Source organism: Helianthus annuus, chromosome 17, assembly GCF_002127325.2.
Source record: "Helianthus annuus cultivar XRQ/B chromosome 17, HanXRQr2.0-SUNRISE, whole genome shotgun sequence".
Taxonomy (NCBI): Eukaryota; Viridiplantae; Streptophyta; class Magnoliopsida; order Asterales; family Asteraceae; genus Helianthus; species Helianthus annuus.
This window is the reverse complement of record NC_035449.2, coordinates 167687590-167707285: the sequence shown is the minus strand read 5'-3', so window position 1 is coordinate 167707285 and position 19696 is coordinate 167687590. Positions and strand designations below refer to the sequence as shown.

At 36.7% G+C, this 19696-nt stretch overlaps 2 protein-coding genes across 2 annotated transcripts; one reads left to right on the top strand and one right to left on the bottom strand.

Annotated features, from left to right (window-relative positions):
* Window positions 1–105: 105 nt before the first annotated feature.
* Window positions 106–1423, bottom strand: LOC110922786 (putative F-box protein At1g47790). The gene is made up of 2 exons (XM_022166984.2): window positions 802–1423; window positions 106–713 (listed from the first exon to the last, which is right to left on the bottom strand). Exons 1-2 carry the CDS (start codon window positions 1393–1395, stop codon window positions 702–704), a joined length of 606 nt encoding a protein of 201 aa, XP_022022676.1. The 5' UTR covers window positions 1396–1423; the 3' UTR covers window positions 106–701.
* A 2201-nt stretch (window positions 1424–3624) lies between these two features.
* LOC110926025 (guanylate-binding protein 3) lies at window positions 3625–10952 on the top strand. Its single transcript, XM_022169794.2, has 13 exons — window positions 3625–4028; window positions 5014–5175; window positions 5296–5361; window positions 5449–5592; window positions 6068–6181; window positions 6328–6429; window positions 6531–6716; window positions 7095–7184; window positions 7269–7403; window positions 8037–8159; window positions 8230–8315; window positions 8389–9001; window positions 9572–10952. The coding sequence occupies exons 1-13, from the start codon at window positions 3768–3770 to the stop codon at window positions 10658–10660; spliced, it is 3171 nt and encodes a 1056-aa protein (XP_022025486.1). The 5' UTR covers window positions 3625–3767; the 3' UTR covers window positions 10661–10952.
* Window positions 10953–19696: the final 8744 nt, after the last annotated feature.

Here is a 19696-nt window from a genome sequence, read left to right as displayed (position 1 = left end):
CTTGGCACGGTTTACGCATCCCGTCGCAACGCCGGGGGCTTAGTACTAGTTTCGTATAAATTTGAAACCGGTTGACCCATTTGACCCTTTAGAGAAGAACAAGGATACCTCTTGCCAATTTTCTGATCATTTCATTCCATCAAACTTTGAGTTTAAATAACAAACAACATGGAAACAACTACCACTAGTAATATGGAGAAACTAGATGCCTACTAAAATGAAAAAAAAAAAACCCTCCTAATAACTCTACTGCTACTATGTATCACACGATCATCGTCAATGAATGATGGAATCGGGGTGATTAAGCAGAAGTAGTGATTCTGTGTAGGAGGTCGTCATGAAGAACGAATCACACTTTATCATGAAGGGCGTATTAGTCCAAAGATCATTGCTATTTTCCATGCAGGGTTCATAAACTTCAAGTGTTGTTACTCGAAAACCACCATCACCACTACATAGGCGTTCAATTATCGGTTCACCATTCTTCCTAAATCCAACAATTTTATGATATACCGAATCATGAAATGCGTTAAAACTCACAGTGAATAATTTTGTAAGCAAGGATTTTGGATCACCATTTTTGGTCATCATCCATACAACGCAAGCTACGTCTGATTTATCGTAATTAAGCACAACAAGAGACTCCTTACGCTTAGAGATGCATAAATGCTCAGGGTCTTCAATACTATCTTGAAGCTCTATCACTCCAAATTCTTCATTTGTCAAATCAAATGAAATTAGCTTATCACAAGACCCACTCGTATTACAAGTAATCCAATAAATAATCCCATCTATTACTACCTGATAAGAACAAAACGTAAACCCCGGCGGCACACGCAGATTCATTGATACGCGTCTCCAAGCCCCAGAGCTTAATGTATAAACCTGAGCGTTAGTTCTACGCGTAATCCTGACAATCTTAGGGTCCATAGTTTTAGGACAAACCCCAAAACCAAGAGCATTCAATTTATTCGGCAGCTCAATTTCAACAGATTTCCTAATTGATGGGTTCCAAACAACAATAAGATGCTTCTTGAGATCATAAGCAAAACCGCATAAGCACACCAATCCGTGAGAGGAAGCGATCATTCGAGGATGGGTTAGTAGCTTAGCAGTCGGAGAAACAGTGGGAGAAAACTTGTGTCGGGGAAAACTATCATCATCAACAATTGAAATATATTTTATCTCAGAACGTTTAGTGTACCTTACCAGTAGATGATGCAGCTGAGACTGTTTGAGGGTGTGATGAGTGATAAATTCAGAGCTATCGATCAGCGATTTCCATTGCTTTGAAACGGATCTGAATTGAACCAAAGATTTGACAGGAACCCTTTTGATGATTTCCACTTGGAGTTCGAAAGGAATGTTATCAGACATTTTCACTTGGATTTTCATTTGGGGGTAACATTAGGGTTTAGTTAAAAAAAAAAAAACTTGGAAAGGAAATAAAGATTGAATATTCGAAGCAAAACGACGGCGTAGGGATGTAAATATTGGGCTGTTGCTTTACATATGGTGCTAATGGATGGGTTTAAATTTGAGATAGGCCCGGTTATAAGAGCATCCCTGGACTGGACTCTATCCCCGTAGTGGCCCATAACATACTTTAAAATTAGAGGTGCACAAAATAACCGGTTAATTAACAGTAACTGGTTATTAACTAAAACTGTAACCGGTTAATAATCGATTTAGAAATAACCAGTTAGTGCTAATTTTTAACCGTAGGTTAGTAGCTGGTTATAAGTATTTAGTATAGGAACCGATTATTAACCGTTTTTTAACCAATAGACTGGCTAACCGAAAAATTCAAAAAGGGCAAAATAGCCGGTTAATTAACCGATCTGATATATAAACTGGGCAGAGGAAATAAAACAAGCTTCTGAAAAGACACATGGGTTTCAAATAAACCATTGGTGGTGTTATTCCCCAATTTATACTAACTCAAGCTTTTTCCTAGTTCAATATACATATGAACTTTCATGATGTGGTGTGGTACTGGTGGCCAATGTGGGACATATGTCACAACAAATTACCTGGATATAAACAATAATGGAATAGATCACATGATTATAAGAACTTTCCAAATATCTTTATTGATTTACAAGATATGCAAAATATTTGTACTTGTTTAGTTTGCTCTCGTTCTTGTTTTTGTAGCATGAAATGAGATGGTTGAGCTTTAATCCTAGCGTCGAAAAGCAACAAGGGTGAAACACAAGTACTTCGTTTTTCTTTTCCTTTCTTTCTGAAATAGTTAACAAAATGATATATCGTCTCTAAAGACGCTTGATGATCCTTTTAGAGGTGGCCAACCGACCATGTTTACTTGGATTTGTAATATAGGTTCTATATGGATAATGTATCATAAGTAAGAGAACAGGTAAAACAAACGGGTTATATGGGGCTATAGGTTAAAAGTCATCAATTGTGTGTTTAAATGGCATGTGAACAAAGTCAAATTTGATATAACAAGATGATTTGCATATGTTTAAATGAGATCGACTAGTATTGCTATCTTACGTGAGATCTACTAGTATTGCTATCTTACATAAAAAGATAAAGTATTGTGTGTTCAAGCAAAACAAGGTCTTGTTATACAACCATACTCTTTTACATCCATACTCTTTTACATGACATGACATAACGATAATGCATATCTATAAGAGATAGCATAAACCAATCTTAAATTGGATTAAATTAAGGCCCAAACTATCTACATACCAAGTGTGTAGATAGCCACACCTAAAAAGGTGTTTTTTATCTTATATGCACACCCTGCAGTGTCGAGCTGTGACCAAAGCGCGGCGTTTTGGTCCGGTCAACCAGACAAAGACTGACGGATGTCTGTTGACTGGACCAAAACGCCGAGCTTTGGCCACGTTAACCAGACAAAAGACTGACACCCAGTTAGTATTTTGTCTGGTTGACAGGACCAAAACGCGGCCAAAGCTCGGTGTTTTTGGTCCGGTCAACAGACCCCTCAGTCTTTGTCTGGTTAGCCGGACCAAAACGCCGCGCTTTAGCCACAGCTCGACACTACAGGGTGTGCATATAGGACAAAAAACACATTTTTGGTGTGCCAATAGGCAAATGAGTGTGTGAATAGGTACACCCTAAATTAATTATATGAACAAGAGAAAAAAAAACCATGGTATGAATTTGGTTTTAGAATTAATTAACTTTTTTTTTTCATTTCACATTTCCCTGAAAATCAAATAGAATTAACCAAAACCTATTTTGAGTTACGAAAGATTTGACTAGGTGGAACTTGCATGCGTTTCTCATCTTGTATCTATGTGTATAAGTTGTTTGTGATGTTATATTCGTCTTGTTTAACATGTACCCTTTCACCACTCATGTTATATTGGTAGCTTCATACACACACACATTCATGTTCTATTTTTTTTCTTGGGTGTTTTGGAGCCGATAGTCTCACAGAAAACAACCTCTCTATCTTTAAAGGTAAAAATAAGGTGTACCTACATCCCATCCTCTTCATCACACCGTAACAATATCTTCGTTATGAGATTTTATTGTGCATGATTCATTGATAAGTTGTTGAACCCAAGAAAAAGTAAATTTGACCCAACAAATGATACGTGAGTGAGCGTAATGGATATCCACGAACCCCCAATATTCTCTTTTCCCTCCGAACCGCCCTACGTTTCAAAATCCCCAATTCCCATTCCCAACCCCTTCCTTTATATTTTACCCTCAACAAACAACTCATCCCTCTTCACTTTACACCCTACCATCCACCATCATCAATGAGGTTTTTCAGCAGAGCTTCCGATGATTCATCCACTCAACCGCCGCCGACGGCATCTCCCTCACCATCTGTTGCTTCTTCATCCACCGCCGTAGCCCCCGGTCCGGCGAGACCTATCCGCCTCGTCTACTGTGACGAGAAAGGAAAGTTCCAGATGGATCCAGAAGCGGTTTCTGTTCTTCAGCTTGTTAAAGAACCCGTTGGCATCGTTTCAGTTTGCGGCCGTGCTCGTCAGGGCAAGAGTTTTATTCTTAATCAGGTAGTTAGGGTTTGTTGATTTTGTGTTTGGCGTCTGTTTGACGCATTGTGCTAGCTAGGGTTTTGTTGATTGTGAAAATGTTTAGTTTGAGTACAATGATATTATTTATATTATATAATTGCAAATTAGTTATATGTATAATTGCTATATAGGAATGATTGTTAGTTGCATAGGTTGGTTGGACTGCTTCTTGTTTAGGATGGTGTGCAAATGTTAAGAATTTTTATATATTGCTATATTTTGGGCACCTTATTATATGTATAATTGCAAATCAGTTATATGTATAACTGCTACCTTTTTTTAGTTTTTCTGCAGTTTGTGTGTGTTGTAAGCAAACTGCTGCAGTTGTAGTTGAATGAGCTCTTATTTCTTCGATGTTTGCGTGTCAAATGTTAATCTTGGTTTTAGTTTCAGTTGGAAGAAAAGCTTTTGTGTCGTCAAGTTGGTAAATCACAAATTATTTTGTGAAAGATTTTGAAGACATGTCAAATTTATTTGTATATGATTGGTTACCGTAAAGCTTGAAGTCGTCGTCTCTTTTTTATTCATCTTTTTTGGTGTTTTGGGGTGAAGGAAGTATTATATTATTACTTGGCCTGTGTAATGGAATGAATAGAGTTCAAGCAAACTAAAGTCATGTTGTTAAAGACTTCGCTTATAGGTTTAGAAGTATAAACTCTTGTTATGATAATATACAATTATAAGGTGTGTGCTTCTAGACTTCCAGTTGGTTATTGCTGAACAACAGGTCTAAGATTAACCTACGGCACTTGTAAGAGGTCAAAAGAATAGTCACTCGTATTCTAACATTCACATACGTGGTTACAGCAAACCATTTGGTGCAACAGTTTCAATGTTTTTAGCCTCAATGGTCTTGAACTTTGCAATTGTTACTGAAGTTGGTTCACTTGGTCTTATTATACGGTGAGATAGGCAACCGATTGTTTTTGTTCTAATAGTTTCTATTCTTATTTTTTTGTTGTAGCTTCTTGGAAGGAGTAGCGGATTCCAGGTGGCAGCAACTCATCGCCCATGTACAAAAGGGCTTTGGCTTTGGAGTACTCCTATAAAGAGAACAGCTCTTGATGGAACTGAATACAGCCTATTACTATTAGACACCGAAGGAATAGATGCTTATGATCAAACGGTTGGCTTTACTTACTCTAAAATACGTAGTTCATTCGTTTAACTGTTTAAGCCAAGTATGTTAAAAAACGCAAATTTGTTTTGTTTAATTTTCATTGTAATTTTTAACTACTTTTAACAGGGAACCTATAGCACCCAGATCTTCTCTCTAGCTGTCCTCTTATCAAGCATGTTCATATATAATCAGGTTGATACTTTATTCATACATATTAGTATTTTACCTTTTTCTGTTTATTGCTAATGTTTTTTTTTTTTTGTGTATTTTTCTATACAGATGGGAGGTATTGATGAGGCTGCACTTGATCGCCTCTCTCTTGTTACGGAAATGACTAAGCATATTCGTGTAAGAGCCTCTGGTGGAAAGACTACAGCTTCTGAACTCGGCCAGTTCTCCCCAATTTTTGTCTGGCTTTTAAGGGTAAATGAATAAATTCGTATTATTTTATAACTCACAGACATTTTGTTATGTAAAAGATCGGATATCAGTCAAGGACCGATATTTGAGATATCGGTAATCGCGGTGGGATATCGGTAATTTTAATTTCATGCTGATTTCATATATATAGCAATTTAACACTAACAGTTAAGTATACTCTCCTACCATTAACAAATTAACCTTTTGCAACTTGCAAAACAATTTTAGCAAGTAGGAACTAATTAAGACTTAAAACACTAATAGCAACAATAAGAAGAAAGACGAATGGTAGAACTAAGAAGAAAGGTACTGATATCGGGAAAATCGGTGATGTATTTGTCCAATATCTGACGCCTATAACATCGGTACCGATATTCTAACCGATATCTCACCAGGGGACCGATATATCGGTGATATATTGCGATATTAACTACATAGTATTCTTACACATGTTTGTTGTTTACAATGCAACTTGCAGGACTTTTATTTGGATTTAGCTGAGGACAATAGGAAAATAACTCCTCGTGATTATCTAGAGCTTGCATTGAGGCCTGTTACTGGTGGTGTAAGAGACGTTGCTGCCAAGAATGAGGTGACTTTTTAAACTCATAATTTGTCGATATCTTTTTTATGGATAACAGTTTAATATTTTTGTTATGATGTAACGTGGTCCTAGTGCTTTTACTTGTTTCACATGTTTTACTATATTTTTACCATTTCATATTTAATTATTTTTAGATTCGAGAATCGATCCGAGCTCTTTTCCCTGATAGAGATTGCTTCACTCTTGTTAGACCTTTGAACAACGAGAACGAACTACAGCGTCTTGATCAAATTCCGGTTCGTGACACATAACCTATTTGTTGTAGTATCTTAATTTTACAAAGTTGGCTTTTCGCTTTGCTAAGATGTTCATTTTTTTGTTTGTTTGTTATATGTAGTTGGACAGTATGAGGCCTGAGTTTAAATCAGGACTGGATGCTTTAACAAGGTTTGTTTTTGAACGGACCAAGCCCAAACAAGTTGGGTCTGCTGTTATGACCGGGCCCATTTTTGCCCGTATCACTCAGTCCTTTCTAGATGCTCTTAATAACGGTGCAGTGCCTACTATAACCTCCTCATGGCAGGTTAGTGTTTTTTGTTTTACTTTATTAGTAAAATGTCATTTTCGTCCCTGAGGTTTGTTCACTTTTGTCCAAAGGTTTATTTTTTCACATCTGGATCCAGAAAGTTTGAAATCTTGCCATTTTCATCCACCTAGTTAAAACTTATGCATTATAAACTTGTACCTTAGTTAAAACAACTAAAATACCCTTCAAGTTAACAGAATAAACAAACAACGTTAGTTGGGTGGATGAAAATGGCAAGATATCAAACATTTTGAATCCAGATGCAGAAAAACAAACCTTTGGACGGAGGTGGCCAGACCTCAGGGACGAAGATAACATTTTACTCTTATTTTTATTTACAAATGGGATGAAGGTCTCAGTTATCTTTACTTACAGAGTGTGGAAGAAGCAGAATGTGAAAGGGCATATGAATCGGCTACTGAGCTCTATGTGTCTATCTTTGACCGCACAATTCCGCCTGAAGAAGTATGATTCATTATTTTATTTTTCTTTTTTCTGTAAAAGTCTAACCCAGCAGGTAAATGTTTGGACATTTCCAAATTATTGTAGGCTGCTATGAGAGAAGCACACGAAGATGCTGTTCAAAAAGTGGTGGCAAATTTCAATAGCATTGCAGTGGGAGCTGGTTCTGCTAGACAAAAATATGAAAAACGTTTACATTTATTTTTGAAAAAGGCTTTTGAGGTAATTATCATGTGTTGCTTTTTTAAGATTGTTAGTAGGCTGCAAACGAACCACCGTTCATGAACCGTTCGGCAGGTCGTTTGTTTGTGTTCGTTCGTTTTATAAATGAATACACACGAACAAGAAATTATTTTCGATTAGTTAAATGAACGAACATGAATAGAGGCCGCAATCGTTCATTTATGTTCGTGTCTTTGTGAACGTTTGGTTACGTGTTCGTTTATGTTCGTTTGTATTAGATAGTTCATAAGTGTTTTTATTTTTCATATTTTGTTTAAATATTTCAAAATTCTGACGATTGAAATATTTAATAAGTATCAGTGTGTTGTATATTCTGTTTATGAACGTCTGTTCGTTTTCATTTGGTCATGAACATTAGTTTGTGTTCGTTACCTAAAATTAACAAACGTACGCAAACGAACACGAACATGTGCATTTCCTTAACGAATGAACACGTACAAAAGTCTCGTTCGGTAAGTGTTCATGAACAGTTTGTCAACAAATAAATTTCCTTAACAAACGAATTGTTTGTGTTCGTTTGTTTGCCAGCTCTAGTTGAATTATTAGTTATCTTTGTATGGCCTTTTGTTTAGTCATTGATTATTTGTATTATTGACTATAAACGTATTGCAGGATTATAAACGGAATGCCTTTAGGGAGGCCTACTTGCAATGTTCAAATGCCATACAAAGCATGGAAAAGAAACTAAGAAAAACTTGTCAGGCCCCTTCTACAAAATTAGAGGACGTTCTGAAGGTATTAACATTCTTTTAATCAATATAGTTGATAAAAAGCTGAGATAACAACTATATGATTAATTGTACAGGTTCTCGATCAGCTTGTATCAGAGTATGAAGCAACCTCACATGGTCCAGAAAAGTGGCAGAAACTAACTTCATTCTTACGCCAAAGGTTTGTCTTTTACATTTTGTAACTCCACTTTGCAAGCTATTTTCCAGATTTTAACATTTTTAATAATTTTTAGTTTGGAAGGTCCGCTTCTTGATCTTGTAAAGAAACAAATAGATCATATCACATCAGAAAAAAGTTCTCTTCATCTAAAATGTCGATCAATCGAAGACAAAATGGAGTTACTTGGCAAGCAACTAGAAGCCAGCGAGAAATACAAATCAGATTACTTAAAACGCTACGAAGACGCAATCAACGATAAGAACAAACTCACGCAAGATTACACGAGCCGTATAACAAATCTTCAGAAAAACTCAACCTCATTAGATGAAAGATGCACCAGTTTATCAAAAACATTAGAAGCTACTAAACACGAGTCATTGGAATGGAAACGACAATATGAAGTTTGTTTAGGTAAACAAAAGGCTATAGAAGACAAAGTTGGGTCTGAAGTAGCCAATCTTAAGGCCCGAAGCAGTGCCGCTGAGGTCCGTTTGGCTGCTGCGCATGAACAAATCATGTCGGCTCAAGAAGAGGCTGATGAGTGGAAACGGAAATACGATGTTGCTGTTAGAGAAGCAAAAAGTGCGCTTGAGAAAGCTGCTGCTGTTCAAGACCGGTCAAACAAACAGATGCAACAACGTGAAGATGTTCTTAGAGCTGAATTTGCTGGTACATTGGCTGATAAGGTGATAGTTCTCTCTCGATCTTGTGTTTTCTAGAAGCGGAAAGACTCAGAACTAGGTCAGACGTTTTGTGTAACGAGTCAAATTGGTCGTCGCTGGAAACAAGGCGGGTTTGTTTATTTTAAATTAGAGTAAAATGCCGTTTTTGTCCTCGAGGTTTGTTTTTCGCATTTGAATCCAAAAGGTTTGAAATCTTGCCATTTTCATCCGGCTCATTAACTCAATCTGTTTTTCTACGTTAATTCAGGGGTATTTTTGTTAACTTAAAGGGCAATTCGGTCTTTTGAATACTTGTAGATTATGCTTGTATATAAAGTGAAAAGGACCAAAATGCCCTATAAGTTAACAACAAAGATGGAAATACCCCCGACTTAACAAAGAAAAACTGATAGTTAACAGGCTGGATGAAAATGGCAAGATTTCAATCCGTTTGGATGCAGACGCGGAGAACAAATCTTTGGACGAAAGTCGCAAAACTGGCCAAACTAAAGGGACGAAAATGACATATTACTTTTTAACTTAGCATTGAAGTTTGATTTGATTTGATTTGATTTCTCACTACTGAAATTGCAGGAAGCTGAATTAAAAGATAGGGCTTCAAAGCTTGAACATGCCGAGCAGTGTGTAACTACTTTAGGCTTGCAACTGAAGGCTGCTGAGTCAAAGATAATGAACTACGATTCCGATATATCTTCATTGAAAAGCCAACTCAAGGAGCTCGGTGAAAGGTTAGAAAATGCGATTGCAAAAGCTCAATCTTACGAAAGAGAAGCAAGGATTCTAGAGCAAGAAAAAGTTCATTTAGAGGAAAAATATAAATCCGAGTTTGCACGGTTTGAAGAAGTCCAAGAACGATGTAGAAATGCCGAAAGGGAAACTAAAAGAGCAACAGAGCTAGCAGATTCCGCTCGGGCAGAAGCGGTCGCTGCTCAAAAACAGAAAAGCGAAATCCAGCGGTTGCTAGGTGATCGCCTGACTGACATTGCTCGGGCAGAGAGACGTGTCGAAAACCTAGAAAGACAAACGAAAGACCTGACGGATGATCTGGAAACCGTCCGAGCAGCTGAAATGGAAGCTGTATCGAAAGTCAAAATGCTGGAAGCAAGAGTCGGTGAAAGAGAGAAAGAGATAGAAAGTTTACTTAAGTCAAACAACGAGCAACGTGCTAGTACTGTACAAGTCCTTGAATCCCTTTTGGAAACCGAACGGGTGGCTCGGGCGGAAGCTAGTAACCGGGCAGAAGAGCTTTCCGTTCGACTTCAGTCCACTCAACGGGAACTTGACTCACTCCAACGGGAAATGACAGGTGTCCGCCTTAATGAATCTGCGTTGGATAACAAACTTAAAACCGCTTCACATGGAAAACGGGTCAGGGTTGAAGATACGGTTGGTACAGATTCTGTTCAAGAAATGGATATTGATGATAGAGGGAAAAAATCAAACAAAAGGAGCAAGAGTACAACTAGTCCTTTACAGTTTGGTTCTACAGCTGAAGATAACAGCAGTAAAGTCAACACGGAAGATTATACAAAGTTTACGGTTTCAAAACTTAAACAGGAGATCACGAATCATAACTTTGGTGCCGAGCTGCTTCAACTAAAGAATCCAAACAAGAAAGACATTGTTGCACTTTATGAAAGATGTGTTCTTGGTAAACAGTGACTCGGGTGAGTAAGTTTCTCGATTACAAAGTCTAGTTATGTCACGTGTGTAGAGAACGTAGGTGATAGGTTGAGTCGTCGTTAGGTTGATAAATGTGTTAAGGCGGTTTTTTTTTCCTGTAAATGACTAAACAACTTGCTTTTGTGTGGTGTTCTGGTGACTCTTTGGTTTGTTGGTTTTGGTTTTCAGGATCAGGTAAGGACTGAGGAGTGATGTGAAACTGTTGGTTTGATTCGTCTTGTTAAGTGATATTTAAGTAGGCAAAGGTTTATTCAAGAATCCGTTGTTTTTTTATTCAAACTAGTAATAGTAATTTTTATTTAACGAGACCTTACATGATAATGATATATATATTTAACTACTCTAAGATTTCGCGAGTTTCGCGGGTGGCTTAACACAAACATATAATATCTACTGGCATTGAAGCCCATGTAGATCATCACTTTTGTTCTAGGCCTTTCCAAACTTAGGCTTCACGTCTAAGGGTTGAAACAGGTCCCAAACAGACAATAAACGACCCTAACCGGTACAAACCCAAAACCAAAAAGAGTGATCACTTCCCTCTCCAAAAACTTGTTACATACCAGCGAACCTTTAATAGATCAATGAAAGGTCATGGTTTTCATCTTTTGATTGACATCAAGTTTATATAAACTTCAATATCTAAACTCTTATTTAAATTCATATTAGTTCATATAAAACTTTACTTACATAGGTGTAAACCCAAACATATCTTTTTAAGAAGCAAATTAGAGCAATTTTTAATGTATCAATAAACAACATAAATAGTACAATGATTTCTAAATTCAACTCTTACCAGCAAGAAGTAGCTTCATCCGATCACTTGTTCGACATGGATGTAACGTGCATCTTGTATATATTTATACGGGTGCTCCTACAATTAAAATAATGAAAGCATAAATTAACATAAAAGCATTATATATATAAATTTAGCATGATATTAAAATTATTGATATCTCACCGATATCCAACCGCGATAACCGATATCTCAAATATCGGTCCTTGACCGATATCCGATATTTTACCACATTAACTACTTAGACGATCACACCCTGCACCAAATACCCTTCCTTATAATGTATAAATGATCATGGTCAATCGAGCTAAGGTGACCCGAGCCTAACCGAGTTGGCTTGGTTTGTAAGGGAGCCTACCCCAAGCTCAAATGTTCACCCACGTTCAGAACTGATTTAAGGGCCGATTTCAAGAGCAAGTGTTTAATGGTTAATTTTGAAAGCAAATTTATAAATAAATCTGAGCCATCCCGGTTAAAGTCGAGCCTATGTAGCCATGCCGAGCGCCGAGCCATCTCGGGTTAAATTCGAGTCGAGCTCAAGCTGACCGTGGGGCAAGCAAATGATACTAAGCCGAGCCTCAGCTCAAATACTAAGCTCGATTCAGAATTCAAGCCAAGCTCAAGGCTCAAGCAAATGATTGATGGCTGGCCTTCAAAGAATATTATGGCATCATATCTTAGCAGGGTAACCTATATGAGTAAGTGAATAACCTTAAATCATTTTCTATGACTTTAAGGGTTTTTATTAATTAGTTGAAAGCTCTAACTTTCTGGGCGACAAACAGTTGGTTATAAAAAAAGAGATCAAACCAAAATTTGTTTCTCTTATATGGTAATATGACCTTCTTCGGATATTAAATTAGAAGATAAGTTACCTCAATGGGTATCGGAGTAGGTTTTTTAGGAGTGTCTTGCAGGAAGATGTCTAGAATAGTTTTCAGAGCTTCTAGTAGGTCAGGAGTTTCTTGCTTCAGTTTTAGTTCACGCGTCATACGTGCCAGCTCATCCAGGTGTTTCTCAATCATACTAATTTTAAGTTTCTCTAGTTTTATCTCTGTTTTTGCATCTTGAAAAGCTTTCTCTGGATGGGGTTGTTGAACATTATATATAAATCGATACTCTTAAAACTAAGGATTGTATTTAAGGCCATACTGAATTTATTAAGATGGTGTTAGCAGTACTTAATTGGGTCCGTGGAATTGGAATGGCAACATCCTTGGTCAACTGGTGATGTTTATAGAAAAATGACCACGTGGTACTCATTTTACACTCTAAATGAGAATGGGTATTTTTTTATAAAAATTCAAATGATAAAATATAATTAAAAAACTGTAGTTAACAAAATACCTCTATTTTTATAGCTGAAGAGTAGATAAGGGAAGCAATTCAGCTACGTCAAGAGTCATTTTGTTATCTCTGGTTAATGCACTTTTTTTTACTTTGATGGCTGCAAAAAAAAGAATATAAATTGAAGAGGGCTGAAGTTTAAAGTGAAAACATGAGAGGATAACCTGAAGATTCCAGCAGCCTACAATCTACAGCCAATATACATATATCAAACAGAAATTAATGGCATTAAACAGATATAAACGGCCTAATTTTTTTTCTTAAGCATCACTTGTACTTAAACCTATGAACTTGCATATGTTAAGAAGCTTAGAAGCATCAGAATAGTACTCGTCGGGTTTTTTCCCCATAATGGGTAGCAAAACTCTTCACCGTCCCATCGTCTTGTGCACCATCAATCAGAATAGTAGTCGTCGGGTTTTTTTTCCCAATTGCTACTTCGAGGTAATGCACAAGTCACATATTAAAACACAACAGGTAGAACATGATTGTTGAACATAAGATGTTGCGAGCAAACCTAATTCTTTGCCGTCGTTTAGTTCATTTCGTTTGTGCTTGATAATACACTGTGGTGGTTTTCCGTCATTTCTCCGGTCGAGAAGGACCTCTAACTGCGGATGAAATTCTAAATAAAAATAAAATATTAGGGTAGGGGTAGAATGGTCTTTATGTGGTGGTTGTGTTGCACGAAGAGAAAAACTCGAGTCAATTCCATTTATTGTAAAAAATGAGAGCACCCTTAAAGATAATGTTATCATTGAGCCAAGGTTGTGAGCAATTAATATGCGACTGACTGACTTGAGTACAAAGTGGTCATATGAAATATTAAGTTTTGGGACTTCTAAATATTATAATAGCATATTTTCAAATAATGTTTGAACTTTGATGATATTTTTAAAGTAGCAATATGAATTTTGATGATATCTTGCAAAAAAACATTAATGTTTCATTTGACATCTAAACCCGAAAACCGAACAACCCAACCCGAACCTGAATAACCCAAAACCGACTAACCCGAACTTTAAATGGGTCGGTTATCGGGTCAATTTTTCCTAGACAAAAATCCGAACAACCCGACCCGAAAAACCCGAAACCCGAAGAAAAAACCCGATGAACACCCCTACCCATGTCCTATATTATAGTTAAGATAAGATTTTTAAGATGTTTGAATTTACTTATGCAAGAAAATAGTTGCCAAAATTGGATGCCAATTAAGAAGCAAGGTCTCATAAAGTCTATATTTCTTTCAACTACCCTGCCATATGAGGATTAAATCTGATTGAAGTAGCTCCAAAATTTATACTTTCATGTGTAGTTAATAATTTTCGCTTGAATAAAATCGTTGTAAAATGTTGTAAATAATGACTGAAAAAATTTCTTACAAATTCTAAAGATAACCAAGTAAAAACTAAAGAAAAATGTTTAAATGATACCATCATGCAAAAATTAACTTTATTCATCACATCTTAGATATAGAAACCACCAATTAAGGGCTACTGGAACAAAAATCAAAATATAATTGAACTATTAGTACTTGGAACCACCAAACAATGCATACCTCATGTTGATAATGAGTCGGATGTACCAATGCTGATACAAAATTCAGATTCAATACAAAAGCTGAATAAATCAAGCGATAATACCAAATGGGACCAAAGGAAAGAGGTTAGAATGGCAACAACAATAACGCTTAGATATAAAATTTATAATGAATAAGAAATTTTGTGTGCCCATCACACGTTGCGCACAATGCAAATCGAAACTCAATCAACAAATAAACGCGATAGATGGTTAAGTTGAATATGATGAGACGTCTAATAAGATTTAGTAGTATAATCCGGGTGACTTTAAGATGTATTAAACTACCTTTAACTTGCGTATAGTACTGTGGCAGGCTCCACTATTTTTTATATTAGTTCAATAACTGGGCTGCCAAAAGTTCCACTTTAGTAAAATTATAATAAATTTACATGGTCTTGCTAAGATGTTGTTTGTTGCTTGGAGCACACTCACACGATCTTTGCCGACAGATAGGAGCATTCGGTGGAACCGGTGATCCCTTTCACAAAAACCTACAGACCCCCCTATCCATACATTGACCCCCCCCCCCCCCCCACAACCATGATATCCTCTATCCAGATTTTTTTTTTTTTTGCAACAATAAGTTAGGTCTAGAAAAAGTAGACACATTTAGGACAACAGTGTTGGTGCATGCGTCTGTCGACTTCGTCTTGTATCGAGTCTTGTCTTAGTATGTTAGATATGGGCACGTAGTACGAGAAATAGTTAATTCCGCTTGAGAGATGTAATTCCGTTTGAGAGTTGCATAGTTAATTCCGCGCGGAATTAGATTCCGTTTGGAATGCTAATTCCGCTTGGAACACTCTCAAACGGAATCATATGCCTAGAAATTAGATAGAAGGTTCCGGTTTGTGCAACGAAGTGCTGCCGAAGTGTCGTCTCGCTGTAATTTGTCATCAAATCAATAATACGACAGTTAAAAGTGATATTCTTGCTGAATTGACCTCAGTACGATTGTTTCCGCCTTTCGTACTGAGCATAAACTCTTCTGATCAACTCATTCGGGTCTGAAAACGATCCTACAAGTGGCATCAGAGCTCAGAAGGAAGAGTTCATACCAATTCAGCTGCAATTTCTGATTTCTACACCTTCTTTTTCAAATTAATCAAGTTTTTACGGTCAAAATACTTTGATTTTCAAATATCATGTGCACATTTGTGTATTAACAAACCCTAGAAAGTTTCAGAACTAAAATCGGCCAATAACTTGATCAATTGGACAAATTTCGCATCGAGATGATGACGTCAGCCTAATTCCGCACGGAATCAGAGGTTATTTCCGCTTGAAAAGCTAATTCCGTTTGTAAATACAAACGAAATTAACTAATTCTGTTTCTGTTAGTAATTCCGTTTGTGAGATTCATGCGGAATTAGTAATTCCGCTTCAGAGTTTTGATTCCGTTTGGTAATCTCGCGTGGAGTTATAATTCCGGTTGAAAGTGTGTTGAATTCAAACGAAATTAGGTTAATCTTGTTCCAAAGTGTAATTCCGTTTCAACTTGGTATTTCCGTTTGAAGACTAATTCTGTTTGAACAATCTGATTGAGAAATTTTTGAAAATCCGAAACATGGAAGAGGAATTTTTTAACGCCTTTGCTACCCCGATAATCGTAACTCAGCAGACAATGTTGGAAAACGAAACGAGGACTATGCAAAAACCACCTAAGCTCATGAACATCGAGGAGTATAAAGGTTGGGAAGGACGGTTTGAAAACTGGGTACAAGCGAATTATTTGGATGCTTGGGAATGCGTCGAAACAAAATATGTTAGACCGACGAATGACGATGCAGAGGAGGTTGCTATCAAAGATATGTGTGCTGATGATAAAAAGAAATACAAGAATGAAAAAATGATGTTAAGTCTGCTACAACAAGCTGTGAAAGAAGACATCTTGGTCTTATTACAACATAATGGAAGTGTTTATTCGATTATGAAAGCTTTAAGATCAAAGGTTGTTGGTAGTCAAGAGATGATAAAGAACAAAAAAACACTTCTGAAGAAAGAGTTTAATCTGTTTCGTGGTTTGAAAAATGAGAGTACAAAGCAGATAATTGAGAGATACTGCAATTTGTTGGTAAACATGAAGAGAGTGAGCATCAATAAAGACAATGAGGAGTTGATTGAGAAATTAGCAGATGCGTTGCCACACGAGACTTGGGGCACATATCTCATGATGCTAAGGAACAAGAAAGGTTTTAGCAATCTGACACTTAGCAAGTTTATTGAAAAGATTGAGGCTCAGGAGATGGAGCAAAGAAAAATCTCAAGAATGAAAGATTTTGACGGTGAACAAGACATTGGGCTTTATTACAAAGCAAGGTTGAATGACAAATCCACCAACATGTCACCGAAGATTGAGACTGCTTTTAATGCCAAAAGCTCATCTGGAAGTTCATCCAAATGATCAAATAACAACACAAGTTTCTCATCATTTCCGTCCTTTGATCCAAACATTTCAGCAACAAAGAATGGCAAGAAGCTACAATGCGACATTGTTTTGAATCTTGAAAATGATCAGGAATATTCTGAAGAACTTGCCAAAAGTCACATGTCTTTGTTGGGAACCGTATTGGAATCATATGGTAGTTTTGTTGCAGGTCGGATCGGAAATCCAATGCTTACAAAAGAGGATTACGCTCGGATTGACGCTGAAGAGATGGAATTAATGGATATAAAATGGTGTTTAGCAAGTGTGTTAAGACGAGCTGAGAGATTTAAGCAGATCACAGGAAGAGATGATTTACGTGAAGCTAATGTTTCTACTTTAGGTTTTGATAAATCTAAAGTTACTTATTTTCGTTGCAGGGAAAAAGGACACTTCAAGAGGGAGTGCATTAATCGCGAAGCAAGCGGAGCTCAAAATCCGTTCAACAACAATGATTACTACCGGAAGGCCATTTATCATCAAGTTGCTCAACAGCCACATCAACAAGAACCACAAGTGGGACATGTTAGAAAAGTGATTGAAAATTCTTCAAAGAGAGCATGTTTGGTGAATCAAGAAAATTTCAGTTGGGACAAATATATCTCAGCCGACAGCAAAGCATGTCTGATTGATCAAGATGATGAAAAGATGCCTGGAGGCTTTAGCTGGGAGAACTTCAAATGGGATGACTATGATCCAAACAAAACTTCAAGTCACAAAGGTTTTGTTGCTCGAATTGAAGAAGATAGTGATGATGGTACTGAGTATTATGCAAAAAGGATGGCTAAGCATTTGAAACAGATGGAAGAAAGTGATAGTGAAGATGAGAAAGCTACGAAGAAAAAGAAGAAAGTTAAGACACCGGTTAGTAGTGATGATGAAGATGTACTGGTGGTGAGAAGAAAAGTGATACAAGTTCCAGCTTTCAAGATTGATGAAGAAGCTGATGCAAGAAAGAGTCCAGTGATTTGTGAAAATTGTGAAGCAATAAAGAAACAAAACAGTACTTTGATTCACAACATGAACAGATTGAAGGAGTCTTATGATGTGCTGAACAAAGCCATTAATCATTACAATTAATCCAGTGTTGAACAGGCCAACAGCAATGAAGACACTTCAAGGAGCTTTCATGATAAAGCAAAAAGTTGTGAACAATTACATTGAAAAGTGTGTTGTGCTAGAACAAAAATTGGAAGCACAAAGAATTGAAACTGAAAGAGTTAACCGTTTGTTAAAAAGTTACTCATGTACTTCTTATGTTATTGACAGGATTTATCCAACTGTGGAAGGCATGAAGGTTTTTGAAGATGATGAAGTGACTAAAGAATAGAAGGTTTCTGAAGAAAAGACTTCCAAGAAGAAAAAAGAAAAGAAGAAGGATACTGAAGTGAAGACATCTGGTAAGAAACAAGGTGTCAGTTACAACAAGTGTCCACCCCCGCTTGAAAATGGATATTCTCTGAGAAATCCAAATTCAGAAAGAGTCAAAAAGGCAACAAACTTACAGTGGGAGTCGAAGTCATCAGTTAATCTGCCTGAAAACATTGATATCACATTTACATCGTCTGACACTAATCAACAATTTCAATTGATGAAGAAAGTGGTGGATCATGTGTTAGATAACGATGAAACAGAGGAGTCAAAGTCGGAGTATATGTCAGAGTCAAAGTCTGAGTCAAGCACTCCGAGTCGACAAACAGGGCAAAAGAGTTTACAATAAAGAATTCCTCTTATCAAAATCTAATTTGAATGATGAAACATTTAAAGTGGCATATACTTTGAATGATTCGGACAAATTATATTCTGATGAGAAATTTCCAATAAGAGGTGTTAAACCTGAAATGATCAAAAAGGTTTTCAAACTAACAGAAATTAATATTTCTGAAATAAAAGATGTAAATCTTTATGAAAAACCTAAAAAAATACACCTCAAGAGTTAAACAAAGAGAAAACAAGAAAAAGGGTTTAGGATTTATTCCTCTAGAAAATTACAAAAATGAGAAAATTTATAAACCAAAAACTGTGTTTGTTTCAGGTGCAAGTTCGGAAGAAGAGATGAAAAGCTCTTTCTGGAAGCAGACAAATAGAGAGTTCCTTGCTAAAAAGAAACAAGATGAAATGAAAAATGAAGCTGATCATAAGAAAGAAACGAGAACCTGTTTCCAACGCAACACAACTGGTCATATTGCCAAGGATTATTCTACGGCAATACAATTAAAACAGGGAGTCTCTCGTAAAATGAAAGAAAAGTTGATTGAAAAAGAACCACCAACCAAACCGTTTGTTGGTTTCAAAAATTCAAAATTTGAAGTTGGTGAATGCTCAAAGAGATTTTATAAGAGAAGAGCAAACTCTGACAACCAGAAATGGGTTGTTAAGAATTCTTGTGGTAGTTCTTGCAATGATTCTGATTCATCAAAATTAGAGGAGCTATCTTCTGGCGATGAATCTGATTCCACAAAATCAGAGGAGCCACAAGTTGTTTCAAAATGTGAAGACTAAGTTCCTGCAATGGATGATGCAAATTTTCCACCATTGAGGGTTGAAAATTTTAAACAAAAAGCTGGTAAAGTCGAAATTTCAAATCAATTCTTTGTTGAGAAAAAGGAATTTGATGTTGAAAAGGCCTTTGACCCCACTGTTCAAAATATTTTTGGAAAAATGATTAATGGGAAGGTAAAGGGGGTTAAAGAGTTTTATGAGAAGAAGTTGGGAGGTAAGAAACCGTGTGTTGGCAACTCGGTATCACCCAAGGCTGGTCAGGCCTGGGTGGATATTTTCTTTGATTGAAAAACCTGACTTGTCGAAGCTCCCAAGTTGGTAATCGCGGAGCAGGAATCGGCATCATTCTTAACAAGGTTGTTTT

Bases quoted from the DNA above. Each gene is read 5' to 3' on its own strand.
- LOC110922786 (XM_022166984.2), bottom strand. From the start codon at position 1,395: ATGAAAATCCAAGTGAAAATGTCTGATAACATTCCTTTCGAACTCCAA.
- LOC110926025 (XM_022169794.2), top strand. From the start codon at position 3,768: ATGAGGTTTTTCAGCAGAGCTTCCGATGATTCATCCACTCAACCGCCG. The intron at 4,029-5,013 runs GTAGTTAGGGTT...TTTTTGTTGTAG, and splicing joins AGAGTTTTATTCTTAATCAG to CTTCTTGGAAGGAGTAGCGG. The intron at 9,002-9,571 runs GTGATAGTTCTC...CTGAAATTGCAG, and splicing joins CTGGTACATTGGCTGATAAG to GAAGCTGAATTAAAAGATAG.